This window comes from Mustela lutreola, chromosome 1 (assembly GCF_030435805.1).
Source record: "Mustela lutreola isolate mMusLut2 chromosome 1, mMusLut2.pri, whole genome shotgun sequence".
Lineage (NCBI taxonomy): Eukaryota > Metazoa > Chordata > Mammalia > Carnivora > Mustelidae > Mustela > Mustela lutreola.
This window is the reverse complement of record NC_081290.1, coordinates 260,473,264-260,497,835: the sequence shown is the minus strand read 5'-3', so window position 1 is coordinate 260,497,835 and position 24,572 is coordinate 260,473,264. Positions and strand designations below refer to the sequence as shown.

Genomic DNA, 24,572 nt, shown 5'->3' with positions numbered 1-24,572 from the left:
TGTATAATCTCTCTATATTTTGGATATCAACTCCTTATTGAAGATATCATTTGCAAACACCTCCCATTTGGTAGGTTGCTCCTTTGTTTTGTTGATGGTTTCCTTTGCTGTGCAAAGGTGTAGTCCCATATCATATTTTCCTTTGTATGAAGTATTATGAGCTCAACGTTGGATGTTCTATAAATACCAGTGACTTCACAGTCTTAATGATGAATTCTGGATTAATTCAAGTTAGAGCAACAGTTCCGCACCTAGCAATAGCCTATAACAAATCGAGGCTACTGCTGGGAGAAAGGGGTTGTCATAGGTTCTAAAGTTAGCTTTACAATTAGGCTCTTATAAGTCCGTGGTAGTAAACAAGTACAAGGAATATTTCAAATTATGATTCAATAAGATACATCCTGTCTTCTTTTTTTTTTTTTTTTTAAAGATTTCATTTATTTATTTGACAGAGCAAGAGATCACATGCAGAAGGAGCAGTAGGGGTAGAGGGAGAAGCAGACCCCTGGCTGAGCAGGGAACTTGATGCGGGGCTCAGTCCCAGGACCCTGAGACCATGACCTGAGCTAAAGGCAGACCCCATGGACTGAGCCACCCAGGCCCCCCGAGGGAACAGTTTTAACACTCTACATAGTTCTTCCCCATCATAATGGTTATTAAGAGAAAAATTTTTAACCGACTGAGCCACTCAGATGTCCCAACACAGCCTGTCTTTTTTTTTGTCTTTTTTTAAGTTTATTTACTTAAGTAACCTGTACATCCAATGTGGGGCTTGAACTTACGACCATGAGTTCAAGAGCCACATACTCCTCCAACTGAGCCAGTCAGGTGCCCTTGTCTATTTTTCTCTTCATCCTAAGAAATACATGTGTATGAGAATACATATACATACATGATGAACCTCAATACATTTACATATGTATGACAGTCATAAATATCTCATACACACCTAGAATTAAGTAACAAGATCCCTGTTCTTCATCATTTGAGATAGCATAATTCTGAGATGGGCCTGGAAAAGTGTGCTTGCTCCTTCAAAACCTAGCTCTCACCAACATGTTAGATTTAGGACAAGTTATCCTTCTATGCCTCAGTCTGATTGCTACAAAGTGAGAAAAGTAGAGTTCGTCTCTGACCAATTTTTTTTTTTTTAAGATTTTATTTATTTACTTGAAAGAGAAAACAGAGCCGGAGAGAGAGCACGAGTCAGGGCGGGTTTGGGAAGGGAGAGGAAGTATCAGGGTCTCCACTGAGCAGGGATCCTGAAGTGGAGCTTCATCCCAGGACTTGGGATCATGACCTGAGCCAAACATAGATGCTTAACCACCTGAGCCACCCAGGCACCCCTGCCTCTGACCTTTTATTTTTATTTTTTATTTTTTTTTAAATATTTTATTTATTTATTTGGCAGAGAGAGATCACAAGTAGGTAGAGAGGCAGGCAGAGAGAGAGAAGGAAGCAAGCTCCCTGCTGAGCAGAGAGCCCGATGCGGGGTTCGATCCCAGGACCCTAAGATCATGACCTGAGCCGAAGGCAGAGGCTTTAACCCACTGAGCCACCCGGGCGCCCCTGCCTCTGACCTTTTAAAGAGAATTAAAATAAGGGCAGAGTGCAAAGTTACATGAGAAAATAGTCCTTAGGAAAGTCAAGGTATAACTAATGGTAAAAAAAAAAGAAACCAAAGTTGGGCTTGAACTATGACCTCAAGATCAAGAGCTGTATGCTCCATCAACAGAGCCAGCCAGGTGTCCCACAGTGGTAAAATTTTTATAGGTTACGTAGGTGGCTTTAAAAATATTCCTTTTCCTGGGGCACCTGGCTGGCTCAGCCAGTGGAACATGTGACTCATGATCTCAAGGTTTTGAATTCAAGCTCCATGTTTAAATAGCTTGAAAAAAATAAAAAGACCACTTTTCCTAATTATATCTAAATGTTGCTAGATGATTTCTTTGTGATAAGCAACTGAAGAGACCCCAAAATCTAGAAGGATAAAGTGTTTGGCAGTCTGTAAGGATTAAGGTCTTGCTTATATCTGCCTTAAGATCATGATGTCTTAAAAGAAAGACATGAACACTCATATATACATTGTAACAATTTATACTTTCTAAACATTTAATTGGAAGGAATTACCAAATACATGTGGGTTTTAATCTCACTTCTGTAAAAATTATAAAACAAATACAATTTTAAAAATGGTCTTAAATAATAGGAAAATGCAATGTCTAGCAAAACAACAAGAACAGAATATTCAATTTTATTCTCAAGAGTAAAGTATATATTTGAGAAAACAATTCACATCTACATCCACACCCACTCACATAAATGTGTGCAAACACACTCACTACAGAAGTTTATAGCTTATATTCTACTACATTCTTAAGGAAGATTGGTCATATATACAATTAGAAGAGATAGTTTAAGTTGAAATGATTACTTGCGGGGTTTTAGGTCCAGACATTAAGAGGTACAAGGGGTTGCTGGAAACTTTAGTCAGTATTATTTTAATAGCAGATGAGTAAATTAATTTTTCTAGGTTCTTGAACTATTATTTATTAACTCCAACACATTTTCAAGATAAATAATTATATGTAGTTATATACAGATAATTTAGCCATGAAAATGGATGTGCATACACTTCAGTAGCATGGGCAGTTTTATCAAGTTCTAGTGACTCCTAGATTTGAAGCCTATAGATTTGATAGTATAACAACCTTTGCAAATCCTTGTCATTGTAACTCTGTACCCTCTGAAGAACTAACTCCCAAGCAAGTGACTTTTTAATCCACTCTCATAAAAAAACATGACTGGCAGCAACTGTTAACAACTGAAACCTACACAAAATGGTGAATGCTATGCAATAATTTAAAATGCAAAACCAAGTGATTATACGGAGGTCACCAGTTTGTATCGAAGTGTCTGGTTTTATGATGTATTTCCAACCAACAAGAAATCCTAATAAAGAGTGGATCCAATATTCTGGCTTCAGATAATCTAATGATCAGAAATTCTTTTTTTTTTTTATAGTCAACACAAGAAATCTACAACCTTTATCTGTACAAAGGATAGTTCACAAGTTCTAGCGATGACATCCATAACACAGACTTTCTGAATCATGAAAATAAACAAAAAAAAGTGCTCTCTTCTTTACTGCAAGGAGATGGAGTCCAAGTTTCTTATCAAACTGGTAATGATAAGATTCTTATCAAGCTGATAATGACCAAGTTCAGGTGCGAGATGACAACAGAACTGCTGTGGCGTCCTACACAGGTGCTTTATTCTTCCTTTGCTCCTTGCAGTTTGTCATTAAGGGCTGAAGTCTCTTCATGTCTCTTTGATCCAGGGAAAACGAACCATTCAAATAACAGGAATTTCCTACACAACTGTGGCGGGCTTAGTGAGATGGGAGCGACATAGACTTTTTAAACACTTGAAACCCTCTTGTTGGACCAGGATATGGTGGTGGTGGGGAAACATTGTGTTTTCTGGTCAGTGCCACTGCCTGTTCATAAGAAGGTAATCCTGTGTCCTCCATTGTAGGGGGTGACAGAGTCAAGGCAGCCTCCTCGGGTCTTCTGAAAATGATGGAGGGAGTATGCCTGCCCGTTCTTATGTAGGCGGCTGAAGAACTAAACAGAGAGACAGCATTTAGGTCCAGAAAGGCAGCATTTTTAAGTTAAAATGGCCATTTTAGAAAACCCAACTATTTTGATAAAAGCTGAACCAATTTATTTGTTTTATTTACTTATTTTTTTTTTTTTTTTTTTTAAAGATTTTATTTATTTATTTGACAGTAGATGGAGAGGCAGGCAGAGAGAGAGAGAGAGGGAAGCAGGCTCCTTGCTGAGCAGAGAGCCTGATGCGGGACTCGATCCCAGGACCCTGAGATCATGACCTGAGCCGAAGGCAGCGGCTTAAACCACTGAGCCACCCAGGCGCCCCCTATTTACTTATTTTTTAAAAAGTTTTTATTTATTTGAGAGAGAGAGAGAAAGAGAGAGAACCAGCAGGGCAGAGGGAGAGGGAGAAGCAGACTCCCAGCAGAGCAGGGAGCTCAACTCGGGGCTCCATCGTAGAACCCTGGGATTGTGACCTGAGCCGAAGGCAGACGCTTAACGAACTGAGCCACCCAGGTGCCCCTGAACCCAATTTATTAATATAACAACAGTTTTATTTTACCCATTACCTCTGAAAGAGTCTTGGTATAGAGGAAAGATTGAGAGCTTTGGAGTCAGACATGGATATGAAAGTGTATTTCATTTCATAGTTTCGTGACCAAAGGCAAGTTATCTGTCTCCCTTGAAGTAAAATGGGGACAATGATAGCTACCTCAACAGGGTTGTTTTGTGTGGATTCAGAAAAATGTCGTACGAAAAGCATCTAAGCAGTGCCTGGAACACTTGAACAAGGACTCAAAACATGCTAAATTCCCTTTTTCTCCCACTCCTAAATGAGAACTTTCTCAAAATAATGGTGTGAAACTGAATCCTTTTTTGTTGAAAGGCAGCATTACTCCAAGCCAAGGAGACTGATGTCGCAGATATAATCACGACAGGGGATGCCTCTCTCTCTCCTCTGCAGTCCTGATGCCTGGTCCGTCCCTCCTAAACAGTATTTCTCTCGTGTCCCTCTTCTCTACAAAAGCCTAACCTGCAGCCTACTTTCCACTGAGTCAAGTTCAACTCCCATGCCTCCTTTTTAAAATCTCCCTCATTCTAGTCTCACCTTATTTTTTACAGCTCTCTGCTCTTGCAAGGTTCTTTCTTTACCCTCCTTTATATATGCAATGAATTCTCTGTCCTTTCTTTCTCAGATTATTGTCTTTTCCCCACTCCACTGATCCAAGGCCAATAATTAACAACAAAAAAAATATGGCCTAGTTCAAGTCCCACCGTTTTCACAAAACTCTGTCAGCTACATTAGCCAATGAAAATTGAAATGCAATAAGGGGTCTGGTGTTTTGAGCCCGTGTTTTCCCTTCTCACTATTGAATTATGAATCATAACTTATACATTAGTAAATCAATCTGTTTAGACTGTAAAGTTGGCTGTCTGTGAAGTACTTACACATCGATTAAGTTCCTAGAACTATGGCTAATTAAGATAATGAAAATTCATAGGTAATCCCCAACTTCTCATTAATATTTACAATATTCTTCCTGGCAAGAGACAGTTAAGCAGACTCAAAATACTGTAAACTTCCCAAACTAAGGCAGTCCATTTGCACCTTAGAACACCTAAGGCCCATTTGCACCTCTCTCTCGGAGGTAATCATGAGGTATAAAACTGGAATAAAGGAAGAGAGGGTGACTGCAGAGAGAGAGAAATGAAGAAGATCTGTGTAAATCTAGGAACTGAATTGTCAGCCCGTCAATAGTTGGGGGGTGACTGAGAGCATCCCTCAAAAGTTTACTTAGAGGGGTCAACACAATTCCTCCTCTGTCAGAATCTGGAACAGATCCCTGGTAGTCTAGTCACTTGCCACATTCATTTACTTATGACAAAAAGTCCTGTTTATTTGCTTGTATGGAACAGGAGAGACAAATGTTGTAGTTGAACCAATAAACTTTTCCATGTCAACTTCCAAATGTAAGATATAGAAACAATACCATAATTACATCGAAGTTGTTAAATAATCTCCATGGTGATTTCTTACACACATCTTAAATGATTGATATCAGGAAGTATGCACTAATAACAACTCAGACAAACAAACATCATAGTATGCCTATTTCCCTCCATAACATATAGGAACAAAGAAATGAGAAGATCTTGTTTTCCATTTCTTGGCATGTTTTGACAGAGGAATGAGACAAACTTTTCTGACATTGATCTTATTTTTTACTCTTTTCTTCTCAAATATTTCCTCACCCTTCCCCCACCTCCAGACTTGCAAAATACAAAAAGAGAACAAAAAACTCTGCTGGAAGAACTTGGGATAATAGATGAAAAGTATTAGTTAGTGTTAAAAGTTAATCCCAAAATAAGAGAATGTCTTATAAACCTAGTGTTTAACATCTCCTAAAATCAAAGATTGCTCTGAGGATCACATTGAGACAATAGATGTAAAAATGATCTCTGATTTGTATAGCATTATGCTGTACCAACATTAAGTATAACTAATCTTGCTTTTAAAATAAGAGATATTTAGGGGTGCCTGGGTGGCTCAGTCAGTTAAGTGTCCCACTCTTGGTTTGGACTCAGGTCATGATCTCAGGGTCATGGGATCAACCCCTGCATCAGGCTCTGCACTCAGCATGGAGTCTGGTTAAGATTCTCTCTCTCCCTCTCCCTTTACCCTCCCCCTAAAATAAATAAATAAAGTCTCAAAACAAAATAAGAGATATTCAGGGTTTTTAAATTTTACAATTACACAGAAAACATACATAATAGTGGCACTGCTTTGCTCCCTGTACCTTTGAATTCTGCTTCTAACCTACAGCAGGAAAGAAGCTACATTTCAGAGAAAAAAGGCCTATGGTAAGAAGATGTAGTGGTGCAGAAAAGTAGAAAAAAGAAGCAAAGCACAGAGAAGAGAGAAGAAAATACCATGCATGAGGACCCTGAATGATGGCTGTGCTATCACAGACCTTGAGCCCAGTTATTAAGCATGAGGCTATACATGAAATTTTTGGTGAGACTTATGAATGGGGAGGAAAAGAAATATAAAAGGCAAGAAGAGTTTTGAAGACAAATTTTGCCTGATCTTCATGAGTCTGAGGGTTTCCAGGAAGTCCTGGAAACCTCCTCCACTTGTAGAGAAAGCCACACTGAATAAAATTTCAAAGGTCCTAGAAAATGGAAAAGCCTTATTCATTTCCTATGTGTTAAATAAGAGAAGTTAATAAAAGTCTCTCAGCTTAAAAGATGATGGCTTAGGAACAATTAAACAAGTTCATATTTACTTTCTCTCATTTCTCACATTTTTATAGGATTTACAGAGGTCTCTGATGAACTCCTTTGTCCATGCCTACAGGTCATATTAATGCCTCATGGAACTGTTCAGGAATTTCAGTTTGGGACGAGAATTACAATTATGTTGCCCCTGTCCTCTGTCTTCTTTCCGGCATGTCTTCTTTCTGTGCTTTTGCTATGGGTACCCCTTAAGGCTCTGTCCTTTTCCATCTTTTCTTTCATCACACTCAGAGAACTTGCTTATTCTCATGGCTTCCATTTTTGTTTTTGTTTTTGTTTTTTTTTTTAATTTTTTATTTTTTATAAACATATATTTTTTATAAACATATATTTTTATCCCCAGGTCTGTGAATCACCAGGTTTACACACTTCACAGCACTCACCAAATCACATACCCTCCCCAATGTCCATAATCCCACCCCCTTCTCCCCAACCCCCTCCCCCCGGCAACCCTCAGTTTGTTTTGTGAGATTAAGAGTCACTTATGGTTTGTCTCCCTCCCAATCCCATCTTGTTTCATTTATTCTTCTGCCCATTTAAGCCTCCATGAAGTAATCTTTACACACAGTGTGGGGTTTGAACTCACAACCCCGAGAGCAAGAGTCACATAATCTACTGATGAGCCAGCCAGGTGCCACATGGTTTTAGTTTTATCCTCTAATAGATGAATCTTAATTCCATGTCCACTGCCCCAAAGTCTTACCTTACCATAAAGAAAAAAAATTTTTATAGTGGTAAAGTGCATATAACATTTTAACCATTTTTAAGTGTGTGACTCAGTAATATTAATTAAATTCACAATGTGGTGCTGCCATCACCTCGGTCTCTATACCCTTTTATCATCTGGTCACAATCACGAGCTTTTCTCAGAATTTGAAAGTATAACTAGGGATATGTAGGCATCAACTTCAAATAGGCTGTTTAGCACCAGGCACTTTTTTTTTTTTTGAATAAGGTTATTTTTACACTTACTCATCTACTTACTGAGAAGATAATAGAGATGATAGAGAATAACTTTTTATTTTAATGAGGATGTTCAGTTCTATTGTCCAAACAATTGAGGCTTTTATGAATTTTTATCAAGCTTTATTAATGGGCTATTATCTTCATGTGGTAACCATTTTATTTTATTTTTCTTTATTTAATTTAAAGTCTCAATAAAAATAGTTGGAATTTAAAAGCTAGTTACACTGTTTCTATTTGGATTGCCACATGGCTAGATCTGCTAACCCTGCTACTTAGAGTAAATGATGGGACTTCCTACCTCTGGAAACAACATGGGGACACATATCTACTTCCTCCTTGAGAAGGAAATATTAAAAAATCAACCTGACGCTTGTGAATCCTCTTGTATTCTTTTGAAGGATCTTAGGAATAGCATCATCTTGTTGTATAGGTAAGTGTTAAATTAGGCAACCAAACGACGGTCACAGACCAGAGGGGACTGGAGAGACAATGACAACTAAATGCAGTACGGTATCTTAACCGGGTCCTGGAGCAGAAGGACGACAGGAATGGCAAAACTGGTGAAGTCTGAATAAGGTCTGGAGTTTATTTATTTATTTTTAAAGATTTTATTTATTTATTTGACAGACAGAGATCACAAGCAGGCAAAGAGGCAGGCAGGCTCCCTGCTGAGCAGAGAGCCCGATGTGGGACTCAATCCCAGGACCCTGGGATCATGACCTGAACCTAAGGCAGAGGCTTTAATCCACTGAGCCACCCAGGCGCTCCAAAGTCTGGAGTTTAGTTAATAATAATGTACCAGTGTTGCCTGGTTTGTTTTACAAATGCACTGTGGGAATATGAGATGTTCACGATGAGGGAAACTAGGTGAAGGACGGGAGGATGGGAATGCTCTGTGTGATCTTTACAACCTTCCTGTATACCTAAAATTATTCCAGAGTAAAATGTTTATTTAAAAAATAGGCAGCCATAGGGGTGCCTGGGTTGCTCAGTGAGTGAAAGCCTCTGCCTTTGGCTCAGGTCATGATCTGAGCATCATGGGATCAAGCACCGCATCTGGCTCTCTGCTCAGCAGGGAGCCTGCCTCCCCCCCGCCCCCGCCTGCCTCTCTGCCTATTTGTGATCTCTGTGCCAAATAAATAAATTAATAAAATCTTCAAAAAAATATAGGCAGCCATTTTTATCCATTTTAAAATAACAATATAGAATGTATAATAGTGAGTTCAATATTTTTATTTGGTACTTACCTGGGATATTGTTGTCTGTTACACTTGGTGATACAAAGATAGTAACCAAGTAAACCAAAAATAACCAAAAACACTCCAGCAGCAATTAATCCAGTCAGAAGGCCCATGACATCAACTTTCTCTCTGTTAGCATCTTAAGAGAAATCAATAAAATAATGTAGGTATAACAACTGAAAAGCACTGCGTATGATTTCAATAACTATAACACTGGATCCAAGCATACTATTAAGAATCTATTAATACTGCTTTCTTTAAAAAGTCTTTGTGTTAGCAATAAAAATTTGTAAATACCGCTTCCTAAAAGCCCTAGTTATAGTTTCACTTATTTTATTTTTTAAGATTTTATTTATTTATTTGAGAGAGCGAGAGAGAGAGCATGAGTGGGGGGTTGTAGGCAGGGGAGAGGAGGAAGAAACAGGGTCTCCTGCTGAGCAGGAAGCCCCATATGGGGCTCAATCCCAGGACCCTGGGATCATGACCTGAGCCAAAGGCGTTTAACCAACTGAGCCACCCAGTTGCCCCCAAGTTTCATTTACTTTAAAGAGGTCATATTAAATGGATAGCATTCAAGACCAAACATATTCTGGGGTCCCTGGTTGGCTTAGTCAGAAGGGCATGCAACTCTTGATCTCAGGGTCATGAGTTTGAGCCCCATGATGGGTGTAAAGATACTAAAAAAATAAACTTAAAAAAAAAAAAAAGACTCAACATATTCTTTTTCAACTAGGCACATTTTGGTATTAAATACAGAGATAACTATACTAAGCAACACGAGCAGAGCAATGTAATAAAGTCCTCCTCATAGCTGGGGCTCCACCTGAGGGGAATGAAGGAAGATCTGGCAAAAAAATACCAGACTAAAAAGGAGCTAGAGATGATAATACAGATAAAATAAAGATCTCCCCTCTATAGAACTTATTTAATTCTAACACTCTTAATTTATCCAGTAGCAGAAGTATTCCATTTACTTGTAATGGTAAAAAGGAAAAAAACATTAAGCTTACTACTTGCAACTAATGGAGTCCTACTTTTATTCTGTGCAAGTCTTGACTTAGCTGAGTTGTTTAAAACACCTTTAAGCCTATTATCTCATTTCCCTAGTATCTCACCAAACTTGATTTTCAGTGTGTAAAGATGAATGTGGCTTCCTCCATCTTAGATAGCCCAATGTATAATTGAGAAATCATCCCAGGATTTACAAGGCATGTATGTTGAGCAATAGCCAAACTCAAACAATGAAACTAAAATGTATTATAATAGAGAAAGGGTGGGAAGAACATCAAATTTCATCAATTCTTGCCTTACCTGATTTTGTGGTTGGTCCTTTGACCGAATATTCTTTCCAGAATGCCATCTAAGAGAAAGGTATATTTTCCAAGTTTATTTCATTGTTCTATTATCATTTCATGGGATCCCAATGACCTGGACTGGGGTGGTAAATTCTTGGCATGTGCCACAGATAGGATATTAGTTTATTCAAGCTGGAGGGCATTACTCACTCTAAAGCATTGCCACCTACCGCTGTTTCTTCTGACTCTGGAATTGGTCAGGGGATGACTGCCCATACTAGCTCTCTACTACTGTCCCCTGCCCCTCTCCCTTCACCTGCTCAGAGTCCCTGTTCAAAGTCCCCACTGGCATCCCCCAAAACTATCACATTAGTCGATGACAGCACCAAAGGCGGGGGCTAAAGGAGTGGACCCATTACCAAGTTTGGAAAGGAGTCTGAATTTCTCTGTGCTCAGTGTGCCCTGGGTTTGCCAGGAGATTTTATTGAAAGGGGTTGATTTGGGGAAAGACATCCCTAGATTCTTTCAGTGTCATCTGAGAGAACGAGGCAGATTTTAAGGAACCATAATAAAAAATCATAAAATGAGTTTAAAAAAAAAAGAATAAAATTTCAACTGGCACAACAACACAGTATAGACTTTGTTTTCCCTCTCCAGAAGATGTGGCAGATATTAGCAGAGATTGAGGGCCTGGGTACAATATTGGGAGAAAAAAGAACTAAGTTCCATTAATGTCTGCATTTGAAGAATAAGAATCTTATTACTTGTTCTTATTGACCAAAGAGTACAGTGGAATTCTTGAGGAAGGGGAAAAGGTGCTGTGCTTATTTAATTTATAAAAGTAAAGAATCTGAGTCACTTAACATTCTTTAAGAATATGCCAGATTATAACAGGGACCATGCTGTTTGTTTGTTTTATACTGTTCCAAGATTAATGGACAGATTAATTATATTTCAAAGGAGAACTTCTAAAAGCTTCTCCCTTAAATTACACAGCTAGACCAAACAATAAACTCCTGAATGCAGAGACTATATATATAATTTATATCCTCAGTCTCTGGCAGAGCACTTGGCACATACTAAATTGTTAATAAATACAGTAATCAGAAATGATAAGGTCACTGGTAGAAAAAATTGCTCTGAGTCTAGAATGATTGAAGCCTGAGTCACAGAACTAAATCAAAGAATATCCTAAAATGTAATTCACTCCACTTCATGATTGTTTGTAGATATAATAAACATCTACACACACAAAATCACAACACAACTGATAATTTGCCGATTGCTGTAAGTTCAATTTAATTAAGTGTAAAGCCAAGTCTAAATAGGTTAATTAGCATCTTAAGGAGGTATAAAGGGATAACAGGTATAAAATCTCAATTTTATTTAAAGCATAAAATCTCTGATGACTGAAAGTGCCATTTTCTTAAGTGTGATTTAATAAATTTCCAGCCAATTAACATTGTCAGCCAAATTACCGTTTTATCTTCATCCACAAAAATTTCTCTGGCTTCTTCATAATTACAAAGTTCTTCTATGCATTCTCTTTCTAGGTCACCGGGAGTAAAGAGCTCCAAATCAAATCTATTATACAGCAGGTGTCTATGTATGAAAAGATTTGCTTCTTTTTTTGCTGTGAAGACTAATAAAGAAATAGAAAGATTTCAAAGTTGATATAAATAGGACAGAACATTCCTGTTTCAACTGTGGAAAAACTGAATAATTCTTATGATGTAAAATTATACCAAACTTTTTCGGTATGGTTTAAAAATGTTTTTTTTTTTTAATTTTATTTGTTTACTTGAGAGAGAGAGAGAGACAGAGCACAAGTTGGGGCAGCACAAGCAGAGGGAGAAGCTGTCTCCTGGCTGAGCGGGGAGCAGGCTACAGGGCTCAGCCCAGGACCCCTGAGATCATGACTTGATCTGAAGGCAGCTGCTTAATGGACTGAGCCACCCAGGTGTCCCTGTATGATTTTAAATTCTGACAAAAAGAAATGGCAGCAGTAAAAATAATGTTAAATATGAAATACAAATATTAACATAAGCCCAGAAAACACTTGAGTTGGTTATGTCCAAAATAATTTGCATAAATGAAAATTATTTAAATATCACTCTTCCCTCTAGACAATTACATTTTCAAGAAATGACAGGTCAGACTCTTCTACTTCTAAAGGGATGGCTCTCCATTATCTTGACTGAGAAAAAGATGGGCAGAGTATTGTACTAAAAGCTTGCAAAATTTTAAACTTCTAAGTTAATAGAATTATAAGGCAATTATAAGGTTAATTAGCAGACATTCAGACATTCCTAAACAAGTAGCTGGCTCTTTCTCCCCATCCACCAAAGATGGGCCTACAGTGTTTCATAAGATTCCCTCTACCTTTTCTGGGAAGGTAAATGGTAAACATGACAGCATTAAGCACGGGGTAACACAAAACCAAAATATCCCGCCATGGCAGCATTTCCAAAACCCACAATCTTTAAACTCATTCTGGTATCGCACAAAGAACGCTTAAGAAATCTTGCTCCAGATCACATTACCAAGACTGGAATTCAGAAACTTGCTGCAAACTGCATCAAATGCTTAAAAGAACTTGGTGTTTCGCCCTGCTAACCATTACTATGGAAGAAGAATATATTAAAGTGGGCAACTGAGAGACAGCTCAGGACTGATGATGGAGCAGGGGCTGAAAGACTAATTTTGATTTGTGAATGACCTCTGCTTCGCCATTTATTCTTAGCCCCGCGAGAACAGTCACACCTTGTCCGAGATATTTTTTTTTTCCATTGGTCAATCATTTTTCCAAACAGATCTGAATCTTATAGAGCTGTTTTGTTCAATACAGTAGCTACTAGGCACATATGGTTATTGAGCACTTGAACTATGGCTATTATGAATTGAGACATATGTCTCTAGTATGAATTCATACATATACTATGTATGAATTATACTTATGTAAGATATACACTGGATTTGGAAGACTTAATTAAAAAGTAAAATATCACAATGTTTAATATTGCTTATATTTGGAAAGGGTATTTTAGATATAATGTGTTAGATCAAATATATATATATATATATATATATATATATATAATATTACCAATTCTTTTTACCTTTTTAAAAGGATTTATTTATTTATTTTTCGAGAGAGGGAGAAAGAGAGTGTACGCACACAGGGTGGAGAGCAGAGGGAGATGGAAAGGTAGTCTCAAGCAGACTCTGCCGAGCGCAAGCCTGGTGTGGGGCTTGATCCCATGACCCTGAGATCAGGACCTGAGCTGAAACCAAGAGTCCGATGCTTAATGAACTGCACCACCCAGGGATCCTTCTTTTTACATTTTTAATGTGGCTATTAGAAAGTTTTAAACTCATTATGGGGTTTACATTATATTTCTATTGGCCTGCACTATTCCAGCATATACATTTCTGAGTTATAAATAACATATATGGGCTATTTGAGCCAAAGGCGAAGCTAGAATGCGATCACTGGTGATAGCTGTTTTAAGAACAGTGTGATTAACCAGTGTGGTAAACTCTTTCTATTCTTTCTTCTCCCTTGTCTTCTTATAGATTGGATGCTACCACCAAATGGAGACAAAATGAAGAATTTTCCAAGTCACCATCACCTCTCCTTGGGGGTCTCATCATGGCCCTCTAAGGGGTCACCTTACTCCCCTCCAGTCTGTTTCTAACATTGTGCTGTAGCTATACTGGCTTCCAATGCGCCTGGTTCTCTCCTGCTTTTGTTTTGTACCGGCTGTTTCCCCTGAAGAGAACTTTCTTCTTCCACCTCCTTCTGGATTTTTGTTCAATGTTACCTTGAAACCTCATCCGCACCCACCCACCTCTGGCGCTCCGTGTCCCTATTACACTCCACTTCTCTCCACAGCATGCACCAGCCTCTGGTGTTTTCTGCGTGTTACCACTCGCTTGTTACCACTGTTCCCCTCACTAGAAGAAAAATTCCACTAAAGTATGCACACATGTGGTACCTGACACATATGAGGTACTCAAAAAATGATTCACTAAATGAATGAATGAACTCAACTTTTCTACATTGGGAAGAAATTCTCAGACCTAAATTCTACCAGTGAAAGCAATTCATAGGTATAGTCTGGGACTATTCAGCTTGTAGTAGGCTTAAAGTACTAAACCAGTGATGGAAGTAACTCATGGCCTGCCTAAGTTAGCTGTCCTTACTACATGGAATCTAATTTCAGAATGGAGAATTAGAAAGTTGCTTCTGTAAAGCTATAATCTCAGATATGGCCAGAACTTTACAATTTATTGGCGGAGAAAGTAGTGCCAAATTTTTCAAGATCCGTCTTCCCTTCAAGTAGGTTATCTGAATTCTAAAAATACTCTGTGCCCTTCAGATGGGACTCAATAGAACTATTTTCAACCATAAAGTAAGAAAGAGTAAGTAAGAAAGAGAGAGTAAGTAAGTAAGTAAGAGAATCATAAACATTTTTATTGTTCCTGAAATGATACTTACGCTAGTTAAAAGTCTTCACCCCTGAATTAAATGTGCCCTCCAGGGGCTGCTGTGTGTCACTTCCCTGACTGTGAAACTTCTGATTCAGTCAGGGATTAACTTTAGATCTTCAGTGCTTTATTAAATTTTCCCCTGTCTCTCTTTTGATTGTGAAGGACCCCAGGTCAGAACTATAGTATAGCCTATAAGTTTTAACATTCTTTTAATAACCAGCTTATGCTAACTAAGAAACTGTGGCCAGCTGACCATAGATAAGGGAGTCAGCAAGCAGCATAACAGGATAACGAATAGCAAAAATCTGTGTTTAACCCAGCTGTTTCTGGCTTCTGTATAATAATGCTTCTAATGCTTTGCTAAGAAATGAAAAATTGCTTAAACCCTCGTTCGCTGTGTAATCAAATAAAGTTATACCCTTCCCCTGTTAAGAATTTCCCCTACTACTAAGTAAAATTGATAAGGGTTGCCTCCCGTACCAAGGCCGGAGACGCAACCCGTACCAAGGCTGGAGACGTACGGTTCAGCACGTACGCTAGCTGGAGACGTGCGGTTCAGCACGTATACAGATAAAGGTTAGAAACGTGCAATTCAACACGTACCCTCTACTGTACACTACCTGAACGGTGACTGGCCAGAATGTATGGTTGGTTTTAAAGGATTGGCTATCTGTGTGTAGGCCTTACTGTAATGCTTTGAAATTACTGGCTAGAAAAGTGAGGGCTCTGATGTAATGGACTGTAAAATTCTATATTAAGGGACTCCCGAAACAGATCGGGGCTCTCAGGCACTGACCCATCCTGGTCAAGTGTCCCTGGGAGTCTGAGCATGCCCGAATAAAATCCTCTTGCTTATTGCATCCAGTGGTCTGTGAGTGCGTCCTTGGGTACGGGTCCTCTAGGGTCTTTCAATTGTAGGAGGACTATTGTCCTTTCTTTGTTACTGGGATCCCAAGGAACTCTGAATTTGTTTGTTTTCCAAAGAAGCACCCAGAACTTCCAGTGAGAAGTCCTATTTTCCCTTTGGCTCCTGCTGGAGGATACACAGACCTCAAACCTTTTGTATTTGCCTCCTCAGGTTCTCTTCCCATTTCTTTTCTTTTTCTTTCTTTCTTTCTTTTTTTTTTTTTTTTTTTAAGATTTTATTTATTTATTTGACAGACAGAGATCACAAGTAGGCAGAGAGGCAGGCAGAGAGAGAAGGGGGCTCCCTGCTGAGCAGAGAGCCTGATGTGGGGCTTGGTCCCAGGACCCTGAGATAATGACCTGAGCTGAAGGCAGAGGCTTAACCCATTGAGCCACCCAGGTGCCCCTTCTCTTCCCATTTCTGTTTCTGACATTTTAGGCCATCCCAAGATGCTGTCTGTGCATTCTACTCTTTCAAGCCCACCAACCCAGATATTCCATTCTCTTCCTCTCTCCTGACACTCCATGTTTTCTAAATAAATTCCTTTTGAGTCATTTGAACTCCACCCTTGGGCTTTATCAGAATTCAGCTGGAGGTCCCTTATTTTCCTGGTTACTTTTCATATCACCACTTACTATTGGCTTCTGTGTCATACAGCTTTCTGGAGACAGAGTGACTGCTACTTACTCTTTGCTCTTAAGCTCTCTGTTCCTACCTCTGTCACAGAGCTTACAGAGATGATCTCTTTATTTCTTGCCTTCTTATCAGATGAAGTGGTTCTCCAGGGCAGGGATTATAGTCTTTTCATTGCTCTATCTCCAGTACTTAGATTAGGGCCTAGCACATAGTATGTGTTAATAAAGTCATTACTAACTGAACACTCAACTTTAAAAATAGATAGGATTCCTCATTTACATTCCTCATAGATCTTTCCAGCCATCTGCTGTCAAATATGATCTCTGAATTCCTTCCATAGTTTTTGATGTCCTGGAGAATGTCTTTTATGTCTGCATTATGTGTATCGGTGAATATACTCACCAGCATACTGGGGATCAGCATCTGCTCCCACTGAGTAAGGACCATCAGTCTTATATATGAGTGGACTTACATATGTGGTAGAACTTGGGAGGTAACAAGAAGGATCTCCTTCCAAAATCTCTCCCTTGTTTAATTAGCTAGCTTATCCAATTCCCTAGAATTCTGCCATCAGTGTTTGGTTCCTTTGGGTTAAGATGTCCTATCTTAAAATACACACATATGCACACACACACACCCTCTTGGAAGGTTTAATACACTGAGCTGTATTAGTCATTAATGAGTTATCCAGGAGTATTAGTGTAACAGATCCTCTCCAAATGGAAATGAGCTGAGAGTAGATCTGATGAAACGGATTAAGGGACAGGAATGTGCGGGGTTAGGGAAGCACAATGACCAGGCAAGGGAAGGATGCTAAAGCCAAAGCCATTTTTTTTTCCTTTTTTGGTTCTGGTTTCTAGGTTAGACTTTTAAAATGTGGACAGGAACCAGTCTGTTTATGACTTGAAATCCACAAGGGATGAAATTCTAGGTTAGCAAGACCCAAACCTAATCTTCCACAAGCATCTGACTTCACCTCGATAACCAGACAAGTTGATGTCAAAAAGGACCTCAGTGATCATTCCACTCCTCACCTCCATCATTTTACAAAGGAAGAAATTCAAGCACAAAGGGGTTAAGTAACTTGCCCCGGTGTCTAATAACAAGTCCAGACTAGATCCTGGATTCCCTGTCCATCTTTCCAGGAAACACAAGTAATTAGGCTCTTTATAATTACCACACAGCCTCATCTAGAAAAAAGGCACTCACTGCTTTTCAGAAGTTTCCATTCAGCGAACCACAAACCAGGTCTTAAATATATATTTATCAAAAGTAACTCATAGAAATAAATTTGTATAAATTGTACCGAACATAACCACAACATTGCCAAGCAGACCACAAATTAAACTAGAGGAGATTTGAAGGATTCTGTGATTGATGTGGGCATGTCATTTCAAAGACTACACTTTCTCCTTTGAGATCTCTAATACCTGTCTCGACATTCCAGGGGGTTGCTCGGAGACGCGAGCCGTGCTTACCTTCTTCTCCAGCATGCCCGGACTCCTTCGGACTCCTTGTGCAATGAGGAAACGCGAGGGTAACTGCGGGCAGCTGGCTGAGTAGAACCAGAAGTGTAAACATAGTCTGGTAACTGTCAAACAAACTGAAACAAACAAAATAACAAGAAAAAATTAAAAAAGTCCCTGGCTCAGCACTTTCGAGTTGCTGGGGGGTTGAGTCACCGACTTGCCGCGCTCCAAACAACCGCGCGACTGCGCCCGGCCCGCGGGTTTCGGTCGCCCGGCCCGACCCGCGCCCGGGAAAGCCCGAGAGTGCCTAAGGGACAAATGCCGCGCCCCGGGACTCTGCCGACGGCTGAGCGGACACCGGTGGCCGCGGGCGGCCCTCGGCCTTCCCTTCCAATCGGGCCGGGCGCGCCGAGGTGGCCCCTCCGAGAGACCCATTCCCCCGCCCGAGCCCAGCCGCCGGGCCCCGCACCTGCGGCTCCGGGCGCATGTTCCAGCAGCTCCCGGGCCGGAGCCCCGTCCTTGGCTAGTCCCTGGGGCCGCCAGACCCTCCGTCTCGGCGCCCCTCAAATCTCAGGGACAGTCCTGGCCTCCCGCGTTGGGGCGGAGGAGGCGCCTGGGGTCCGCGGAGGGGCGCCGGGTCCACGCGAGGACGCGGCCGTAAGTTCCTGCGGGGCTCCCGGGATGCGGGGCGCTCAGCTGTGGGAGAGGGTGGAGGCGGTTACCTGGGGAGCACCTGGCCGCGCTCCTCCCGCCGGGGGCCGGTCTACCTGCGGCGGGCGGGCAGTCGGCAGGTGCTTCCAGAGCCGCCGCGGCTTCTGCCGGGAGCCTCGAGCGAGTCCGGCCGCCTGCAGCCAGTTCGGGCCCCGCCCTGTGCGCGGGTGGCGGGTTTCGGACTGGTCTCTCCACTCGGCGCTGCTGGAGAATTCAGGGGGCATTTTCAGTTCTCTGTGCTAAGCAGAGCGCCCCCCGCCCCTCATCCCGCGGGCATTTCGCTTTGGGTTTTTCACTGTGCACCAAGATCCTGTGAAGAGGTCTCCTAGGTCAAAACTAATTCCATGATGGTAATAAGACAAGATTTGCCTTTTTCGCTTTCCTTGTGTCATGACTGTACAGTGGAAATTTCCAGAGGCCATTTGACATGAATGATGTCATCACTTTGCTAATAGAATGGGTATTCTGTGTTTTCTAGTATGTTCTATGGCTGTAGGCTTAAGTATCATTATGTACCTTTTTATAGAGATTAATAAAATTTTTATGTTCTCAGTAATTCTGTAATTAGCTCTTTGGTCACACCTGTCAGGATAGTGATAACCTCACTATTTTCAAATCAATGGTTATCTTGACATCTTGAACTTTTCTTCGAGTTTATGAGGAAACATAACAAAAAAGTACACCGTTTGTCTTGATTTGAGATAATATTTTGAAAATATCTTAGTATCAATATGTGACATGATAAATATCATTAGGTAGAATTCAAATAAGTAAAGGGTCTTTAGGGCCCTTGATAGCCTTTTTTTTTTTTTAAGATTTTATTTATTTATTTGACAGACAGATCACAAGTAGGCAGAGACACAGGCAGAGAGAGGAGGAAGCAGGCTCCCTGCTGAGCAGAGAGCACGATGCAGGGCTCCATCCCAGGACCCTGGGATCATGACCTGAGCCGAAGGCAGAGGCCCTAGCCCACTGAGACACCCAGGTGCCCCCCTTGATAGCCTTTAAGAGTATAAGGAGGTCACAAGGTAAGAGTTTGGGAATTGCTGCCTCAAGTAATGAAGGCAGCAGGTGGACAGAGGACTTGTGCCAGGTAACATTTATATCCTTCCTTGTCCAAATGACATGTTAACATTCTTTGAAACATTTTTTGAGATGTCATGCTTTGATCAAAGTGGCTTGGAACTTACCGGAAATCAGAGGGAACATTTTTCCCCCTTTCTAGTTTTTTTTTTTTTTAAGCTATTATTTATTTATTTGACAGAGATACAGCGAGAGAGGGAACACTAACAGGGGGAATGGGAGAGGGAGAAGCAGGCTTCACACTGAGCAAGGAGCCCCATAGGGGGCTTGAATCCAGGATCCTGGGATCATGACCTGAGCCGAAGGCAGCTGATTAACAACTGAGCCACCGAGGTACCCCCCCATTCTAGTTTTTAATTCAGTTTCCATCCAATTCTTTTTTCTCCCCATAAAGACTATTGCCTATTTTATCCTAATTATTTAGAATTGAATTAATTCTTCCTAGGTTTTCTGCAGAAATTTTGTCTTCATTGATTCCTTCAAGATAGTGCTCTTTCTTTTTCCTTCTCCCAATTTCTTTATCCTTGGTTTCCATGTGTCCACCTTGTCTCTAATCTGTTTTCTTTCTTCCTTTTTTTTTTTCTTTCTTTCTTTCTTTTTTTTTTTTTTTTTGAGAGCTTATTTATTTATTTGAGATAGAGAGTGCACAAGACAGGGAACAGAGGGAGAGGGAGAAGATGTCTCCCCCACTGAGCAGGGAGCCCAAAGAGGGGCTCAATCCCAGGACCCTTGGATCATGACCTGAACCAAAGGCAGACGCTTAACCAATGAGCCACCCAGGTGCCCTTCTACCTTGTTTCTATGATAGATCCTTCTTCTCCTCTTTAATCCTTTTGTTGTTTTAAAGCAATGGCATCAGAAGAAGAGACCAGAAATGATTTGTGTTTGACATTCTAGAACAGGAAGCAGCTTGATCAGAGCACTCATTCTCCTGCTTATTTTCATTCATTTAGCCAAACTACATCACTAAGCCCTGTGGATACAAAGATAAACACCATGGTCTCTGTTTTGGAGGAGAATTTAATCTAAATCTATATCTAAGGATGTGGGCCTATAAAGTTCTCATAAGGGCAAGAACTGACTTATTCATCTTTACAGCCTCCATGGTACCCAGCAGAGCACCTTTTATGTTGTTCATGCTCAATATTTTTTTTCTTTTTCTGGATGGGAGCAATTAATTTTCGTGGAGGAAAAGCGCTTCACACTATATTGAGAGAGGCAAATGGTCAGATGCCTCATGCTGTGGAATAAGCAGATGTGAACTTTGGTGACATTCCTTGGTAGAATGCATCCACCCACATATCTGGATATTTGGACCAAAACAAATGAGGCTTTGTGCTCTCATCAAATATCAGAGTTTATAGTCTGCGAGGGGAGTCAGATACAGAAATGAAAGTGTTTCTCAGTGGTGAATTACATCCCTCAATGTTTCCCTGTAATATTGGGTCCTAAACAATATTATAGTATTTGGCAGTAAGCATACAAACTTCAGCCATTATAGAATTACAAGATATTTTGAGATTAGATGACAAAGAAAGAAAAGAGAATACCAGTAACAACATGGTCTGCACTGACAATTTCTTCTGTTATTTACTTGCTGTGTTCATTTTCTTATTTTGTACCATTTACTTTTTAGAGTCACCATATTCCTATGCTTTTGTTCCAAAGAATTTTAAGTGCTTTTGTTCTGGCCATCTGTGGAGTTGGGCCAGATATTATCATTTTCATTTTGCAAAGAGGGATACTGAAGCATGAAGAAGTAAAGGGTCTTGAACAGTCATTGGCCAAATAGTAGCCTGGCTCTTCACTCTTCCCAGTGCTTTTTTTGAGGTATTAACAAACAGTGGAAGACAAGTAGGTAAAGCACTTTATGATTTCAAAAGAAATGAGGAGAAAAAAAGAGCAATGAGATGAATGGACTTGGATTTATTTATTTATTTATATTATGTTCAGTTAACCACTCTATAGTACATAATTAATGCAGTGTTCAGTGATTCATTAGTTAAGTATAACACCCAGTGGACTTGGATTAATGTGATAATGGATCTCTGAATTTAAGCCTATACCCACCCATTTACCTGTGTGAACTCAAGAATGAAATGGAAACTCACTTTACTGTGTGGGCAAGAGGATTGACTCAAGGACTGTGACAGGAAATGTGAAGGTTGGGGCCATGAAGTTTTGCAATGTAACGTTACCTCCACATCCTTAAAGGCACACTGATGACTGTGTCATTAGCTTACTCGGAGCAGGAGCTGCAACTTACTGAACTTGATGTTTCTCTGACATTTTAGTCTTGACATTTCAACAGCAGTTGTTGGCTGTTTTAATTCGTTCCAGTAGGTGGAAAAATGAAAGACTCCTCTTGTTCAAAGTTGATTATAGGTCCAAGTGCAGGTATGTTCAGATTCAACAAATAGGCAAAGGGACTCAAGATTTAATTTTTAAACATTTGCTTAAAACCCTCTAAAAGAACTTTTGACTACAGCTCATATTTAACTCTATCATTTAAGAACAATGATTAATAGCAAAACCAAATAAAAACCAAGAGCAGTGTGAAAGGTAATCCAATTTCATGGACACCTGGCTCTGCATCATGCTGTGGGTCGTAATAAGAGCTATATGTCATGCTTTAAAGAACTGGTAATCCTTACAGTCCCAACAGGACACATCCAAACTTGAATCGGCGTGCTCCCAGCTGCCCTCAGGGGCCTGTGACAGGGACCTGGGTCACAGTTGGTCACAAAACTCTCACTCTTTGTTCAGACTTCAGCATTTTTACAATTATAATAATTCTTTCCTTCATCAGACTCAGTTCATCATCCTAATCTTGCTTTCTGACTGAGAGACAATTTTTTTTCTGTATCCTTTTTTGTAAACCCGTGTTCAGATAATCATGGTGTTCTCACTAAACACAAATTGTTCCTCACACAAGATTATGTGACATCAGTGGGAGAATCACACTTCCTATGCACATATGTGCAAAGGGAGTTCAAATAAATCATACATTGTTAGCTATACAGCTGATGATGTTTAAGTATCTTTCATTTAGTCTGTCCCAAAGAAGGATAGTAACACAGTGTGGATGATGCTGGTATAGATGAAAGACTCGCATCATATGGAGGAGCTGTTAGGAAATCTAGAAACCAGGATCCCGCTTATTCTTCTTTGGTGAAGGATTCTCCTTTGTTATTTTCTGTACCACCCTGGCTTGAAGCTTTCAAATGAGATTTCTCAATAACCGAGTTTTGACATACAAAATGTGGATTTTAAAGTATTATTTCATTTACTGATGTACACTAATGGCTTTCGTAAGGCTTATGGCTTCCCTTTATCCACCCTGACCACTGCCACTCTGACAGGTCCTTTAGAGCCAGGAACAAAATTCATTGACACAAAGCAGGCTTTCTTGACTGCTAAGTGAATGAAAGAATGAATAAGTTCGTTCTTCTCTCGCTAGATCACTCTGGACAAATCACTTCTCTGAAACTCTCTCTGCCTCTTCTGAGACATTGAAGGTTTGGGCTGAGTGAACTCTTAAGATTTCTTCCTATGCTGAAGTTCTATGGTTCTTTGAACATCTTTAACAATAGAAGGGTAAAGGGGGCTTTAGGCAATTTTTTAAAAAGATTTTATTTTTAAGTAATCTCTACACCCAACATGGGGCTCAAATCCATAATCCTGAGACCAAGAGTGGCATGCTCCCCTGACCGAGTCAGCTATGCGCCTTTATTTAATTTTCTAATGATTCTTCCCATTCTAAATAGTCATGCATGACTTGCTTTTATATAATCTATGATACTTAAAAGGAAAGTAATCATGTTAATCTATAAATTTTAGAATCTGGCTGTATACCCAAATTATGTCTTTTATAATTTGTTCACCCATAATTTTACAAAGTGGGAAATTAACATGATTTTCTATGTAGCAAAAGAGATACTACCCCATTTTTAGATTTACTTTTATTGGCCTCTCTTCTCTGATAGCTTGATTTATACTTTTTATTTTGTGTTATCAGGTGACATTGCTGCTGAGTCTTTTTCTTTTATCAGAACTCCTGTTTTATTTCTTTCCAACTTTACTATCTTTTTCTCCGATTTGTAGTGAATTTGTATATGGGTTTATATTTCTACTATGGTTTCCACTCTTAGAGCTCTCTTACCACCTCAATGTTTTTTTCATTTTTTTTCCTTCTCAGAATATAGGATTTAAAAAACATGGGACACTTTGGTCTATCTTTCCTTTTTTTTTTTTTTTTTTTTTAAGATTTTTATTTATTTATTTGACAGAGAGAGATCACAAGTAGGCAGAGAGGTAGGCGGGGGAGAGAGGGTTTGGATGGGGGAAGCAGGTTCCTTGCTAAGGAGAGAGTCTGATGCGGGACTTGATCCCAGGACCCTGAGATCATGAGATCATGAGATCATGATCTGAGCTGAAGGCAGAGGCTTAACCCACTGAGCCACCCGGTCACCCTCTATAATTCCTTTTAAAGGAGAACCATATCAATATTTTCTTTCTTTCTTTATTTCTCTCTCTCTTTTGGCACATACTGTGCCTTTCATGAAATTAGCTATATAGTGTTGGATGCTCAATACATACTGGATGAATTAAATTAATTATTAAGAATGTACTCATTTTTCAAACAAACAACCCCCCCTCCCCAGGCTCATAGAAGAGATTGGTGGTGGCTAGAGGCAAGGGGTGAGAGGTGGGTTGAATGGGTAAAAGGAGTCAAAAAGTACAAACATCCCCATTATATCATGGGGATGTTCCATACAGGACAACGACTACAGTGAATATTGTATTGCATATTTGACACTTGCTAAGAGAGTTGGTTTTAGGAGTCCTCATCAGAAGAC

The 24,572-nt window shown here is 39.9% G+C and overlaps 2 protein-coding genes across 4 annotated transcripts in view; one reads left to right on the top strand and one right to left on the bottom strand.

Annotated features, from left to right (window-relative positions):
• Positions 1-2,081: 2,081 nt before the first annotated feature.
• PRRG4 (proline rich and Gla domain 4) lies at positions 2,082-18,807 on the bottom strand. Of its 3 annotated transcripts, none has more exons than XM_059139091.1 (6): positions 18,687-18,807; positions 17,929-18,053; positions 11,892-12,055; positions 10,430-10,478; positions 9,125-9,257; positions 2,082-3,626 (listed from the first exon to the last, which is right to left on the bottom strand). In XM_059139091.1, the coding sequence occupies exons 2-6, from the start codon at positions 18,029-18,031 to the stop codon at positions 3,392-3,394; spliced, it is 684 nt and encodes a 227-aa protein (XP_058995074.1). In that variant the 5' UTR covers positions 18,032-18,053; positions 18,687-18,807; the 3' UTR covers positions 2,082-3,391. The 3 variants fall into 3 exon arrangements, with proteins under 3 accessions (XP_058995074.1, XP_058995056.1, XP_058995065.1); XM_059139073.1 differs by having other exon boundaries at positions 18,642-18,780; XM_059139082.1 differs by lacking the exon at positions 18,687-18,807 and adding an exon at positions 18,389-18,528.
• Positions 18,140-24,572, top strand: part of CCDC73 (coiled-coil domain containing 73) — a 175,304-nt gene continuing 168,871 nt past the window's right edge. The window contains exon 1 of the mRNA XM_059139025.1: positions 18,140-18,576. Coding sequence (XP_058995008.1) covers positions 18,238-18,576 — 339 coding nt within the window. The 5' untranslated portion in view covers positions 18,140-18,237. The remainder of the gene's footprint in view (positions 18,577-24,572) is intronic.